Consider the following 3943-nt stretch of genomic DNA (forward strand, 5'->3'; position numbering starts at 1 on the left):
TTCTCTAGGCGTTGTCACGGGAAACCGCAACTCAGGAAAGTGTCTCTTAGGCGGTGTCGTGAGTCATCGCGACTCAGGAATTTAAACTCCTAAAGCGTCATCGCGTAAAAAATAACAGCTCGCAAAATTCAAAAGTGATCGATAACAATTTATAAATTTGACACGTTGTACATTAATAAACATTCAGTTTGAACTAAAAAACGATGTAAGTGTGAAACCATCATTCCATTCGACAAAACATTTTGGTGCCTCCTGTGAGGTCCACAAGTGCCATTGGACCTCTGACATTAGTCACTTTAAGATAATAACGAGATGTATGAGTAATCCAGCCTGGTGATCTACGATCTGGAAAAACGACAAGGACGAGCTGACACAGATTATTGTTGCAGAAACGAGCTAAACGCACATCATCTACTAATCGACTGGACAGCATCATAGAATTTAAGTACTCTTTGTATTGCAATACTTCCTTAGTTTTACAATCATGGCGGAAAGAACGCAATTTCTTATACAAAAAAGGAAATCTATAAAATCTCAAATTACCAATTTAAGCAATTTATTCGAAAAGAAAGCGCTTGATAACGATACGCTAAGATTACGGTTAGCTTGCGTAACGGCGTTATACCAAGCGTTCGAAAAATTTAATGATGAACTAGCTATTGTTGACCCAGATGAAGCTCACGATCGAGAATTTACGCAAATTCAGGATCGATTTTATTTACTCGCGGGCAAGATTAAAAAATCATTGAATGCGATTAACACGCCTAGCACGAGTACTAGCAATTTAAATACTAGTAATACGTCTCAGTTCGAAAACGCGACAACAATGAGCGCGAATAGCCATTGGGTTAAGTTATCAAAAGCATCATTGCCGGTCTTCGACAGAAAATTCGAAAATTGGTTGTCATTCAAAAACGGGTGTAATAATATGATCGGGTTGCAAACCGATTTAACCGATATCGACAAGCTCGAGTACTTAAAATCATTGCTAAAGAACGACGCCGCGAATAAAGTAAAAATATTCTCTGTTAATGGCGTAAATTACACAAAAACGTGGGAATTACTAGAGCGATGCTACGAGGTAAAGAGAATTTTAATCGCGCGTCATCTTTCCTTAATTTTAAATTCGCCAGTATTAGAAAAAGAAACGACTGCCAGTTTATCGAAGCTCGCAGATGGCACACAATAGCACCTCGCGTCATTAAGTTTACTAGGGGTTTCGGTAGGCCCAGAAATGATTGTGCACATTCTAGAAGGGAAATTACCGAAACAGACGCTTGAAAAATGGGAAATTTCTCTTAAACGCGACGAAGTCCCGTCACTCAAACAGATTTACGAGTTTATCTACAAAACCGCGGTGTGTGCGTCCAAACTCGAAAGATCTAAAATATCCGAGGTTGAAAAAAGTAAAATCAAACTGCCGACAAAGAAACGGAAATTTCAACAAGTAAATCAGGCATTTATGGTGAACGCGTCAAAAAATTGCGTAGCATGCAAGAAGAAAAAGCATCTGCTCTATATTTGCGACACGTTCAAAAGGTTACCCGTTCAAAAACGTATAGACACTGTGAGAAGCGCTAAATTATGTTATAATTGTTTACGTTCTCACCGCGACACTTTATGCAAATACTCGAGTTACACACGGTGTCAGAAACGCCATAATACGTTGTTACATATCGATAATTATGCGAATGCCTATAGATCTGAGACAAAGCCAACCGCCGACGAAAAGATTCCATGATTGTTTGATCGAACCGACAGAGAATCGATGTGTCTCTCGACATTAATACCCGCCTATTCACCACATCTACTTACCAGTGCCATAGTATATGTATTAAATAGTAAACGAAAGAATACTATTAAGTGCCGTGCATTACTTGACACATGCGCGACGGTAAATTTCATTACTGAATCCGCCGCTGACGTTTGAAATTAAAACCCGAACCTTGCGATATGCCCGTCAATACATTAAATTCAACGGGTACCATGTCAAAGGGCATAATCAAAGTAATTTTACAATCGACACATACTGAATTTACAAAAGAGCTAATTTGTTTTACGATTCCACTCATTTCGGAGTGTATTCCGTCTGAAATATTTCCACGGGAATCTATACATATACCATCGAACATTCGATTAGCAGATCCGACATTTCACTCACCCGGTCTCGTCGATTTATTAATCGGCTCTGGAACAACATTATCATTATTCTCTGTCGGTCAGATTAACCTGTCGCGTGATGGATTCGACTTATATTTACAAAAGACGCGATTAAGATGTGTAGTCGCTGGTGATGTGCCTATCCAAGGAAGTTCCATAAAGCCATTTTGTTATTTTAATAATTTGGAAGCCCAAGTGGCTAAATTTTGGGCAATAGAAAAAATTTCTACCGAAAAACCGCGATCAAAGAAAGAAATTGATTGTGAAAACTTTTTTAACGAAATGGTATCACGAAATTGCGATAGGCGATATGTGGTTCATTTACCATTTCGCGAATCGAATGTAATTTTAGGAGAATCGCGGTCTATAGCACTCAAAAAGTTATTATCGTTAGAAAGAAAACTTAACGCGGATAAAGATTTAAAAGGCAATTATCAAAAGGTTATCGATGAGTACAAAAGCTCAGGCCATATGTCTTTGGTTAAAGTTATAGTGAACAAAGGATTCTACATGTCGCACTATGCGGTTATTAAAGAATCAAGTAACACCACAAAGATCCGAGTAATTTTCGACGCGTCGGCGAAATTAAACAATGGAATGTCCCTAAATGATGTTCTAATGGTCGGGCCGACCGTTCAAGACAAATTGCTTAAACATTTAATACGGTTCCGTATGCATAATTATGTCATTTTGGCAGACATCGAAAAGATGTACCGCCAGATATTATTGCACAAAGACGACCGCCGTTATCAGCGTATATTATGGCGTGAACAAGAAGAGATAAAAACGTTCCAATTAAACATATTAACTTTCGGGGTTTCTTCGTCTCCATTTCTCGCGATTCATACGCTACAGAGGCTTGCCGACAACGAGAGTCATACATTTCCGAGAGCGGCTAAAATTCTGAAAGCCGATATGTACGTCGATGATCTATTGACAGACGCGGATATGATTGAAGACGCACGCATGATCCGAAATGAGATAATCAAACTATTAAATCTAGGCGGTTTTCTAATTAGACAATGGGCTTCCAACGAGCTGAGCATAATTGATAATTTATCGAACGAGGCTATACATAAAAATCTTACATTAGACGCGGATCATTCTCTGAAAACCTTAGGCGTTTCGTGGAGCACACGCGAAGACGAAATGTATTATACGACTCGCGCTATAAATTTGACCGGGATGTTAACTAAAAGAATAATTTTATCAGAAATTGCAAGAATTTTTGACCCGATCGATTTGTTAGGACCCGTAGTGCTCTATGCAAAGAAAGTGATACAAAATGTGTGGAGAGCTAAAACTCATTGGGATGAATCAGTTTCACAGCATATCTATACGGAATGGTCGGAATTTACGAAGCAGTTAAACTCAATGCATTGTGTATCGTTCGATCGTAAGATTTTAATAGAAAATTATTACAACGTACAAATTCACGGATTTTGTGACGCAAGTAATATCGACTACGGGGCATGTTTGTATATGCGATCGATCGGTAAGAACGGTCAAATCATTAGCAAATTAATATGCTCTAAATTTCGGGTATCCCCCTTAAAGACCATTTCGATACCGCGGCTGGAATTATGTGGAGCCCTGTTATTATAGCGATTACTAACAGTAATCCGGAAGACGATAAGATTCACACCCGATAAAATAGTCTTATAGTGTGATTCTACATTAATAAACATTCAGTTTGAACTAAAAAACGATGTGAGTGTGAAACCATCATTCCATTCGACAAAACACCTTTTGTAAATTGCAGTAAGATAAACATGTCATTAAA

General features: G+C 38.4%; 1 protein-coding gene across 1 annotated transcript; it reads left to right on the forward strand.

Moving 5' to 3' along the window:
- Window positions 1–484: 484 nt before the first annotated feature.
- LOC139111724 (uncharacterized) lies at window positions 485–1189 on the forward strand. The gene has a single exon (XM_070672193.1). It carries the CDS (start codon window positions 485–487, stop codon window positions 1187–1189), a length of 705 nt encoding a protein of 234 aa, XP_070528294.1.
- Window positions 1190–3943: the final 2754 nt, after the last annotated feature.

Source organism: Cardiocondyla obscurior, linkage group LG25 (genome assembly GCF_019399895.1).
Source record: "Cardiocondyla obscurior isolate alpha-2009 linkage group LG25, Cobs3.1, whole genome shotgun sequence".
In the NCBI taxonomy this organism is placed as follows: domain Eukaryota; kingdom Metazoa; phylum Arthropoda; class Insecta; order Hymenoptera; family Formicidae; genus Cardiocondyla; species Cardiocondyla obscurior.

Bases quoted from the DNA above. Each gene is read 5' to 3' on its own strand.
- LOC139111724 (XM_070672193.1), top strand. From the start codon at position 485: ATGGCGGAAAGAACGCAATTTCTTATACAAAAAAGGAAATCTATAAAA.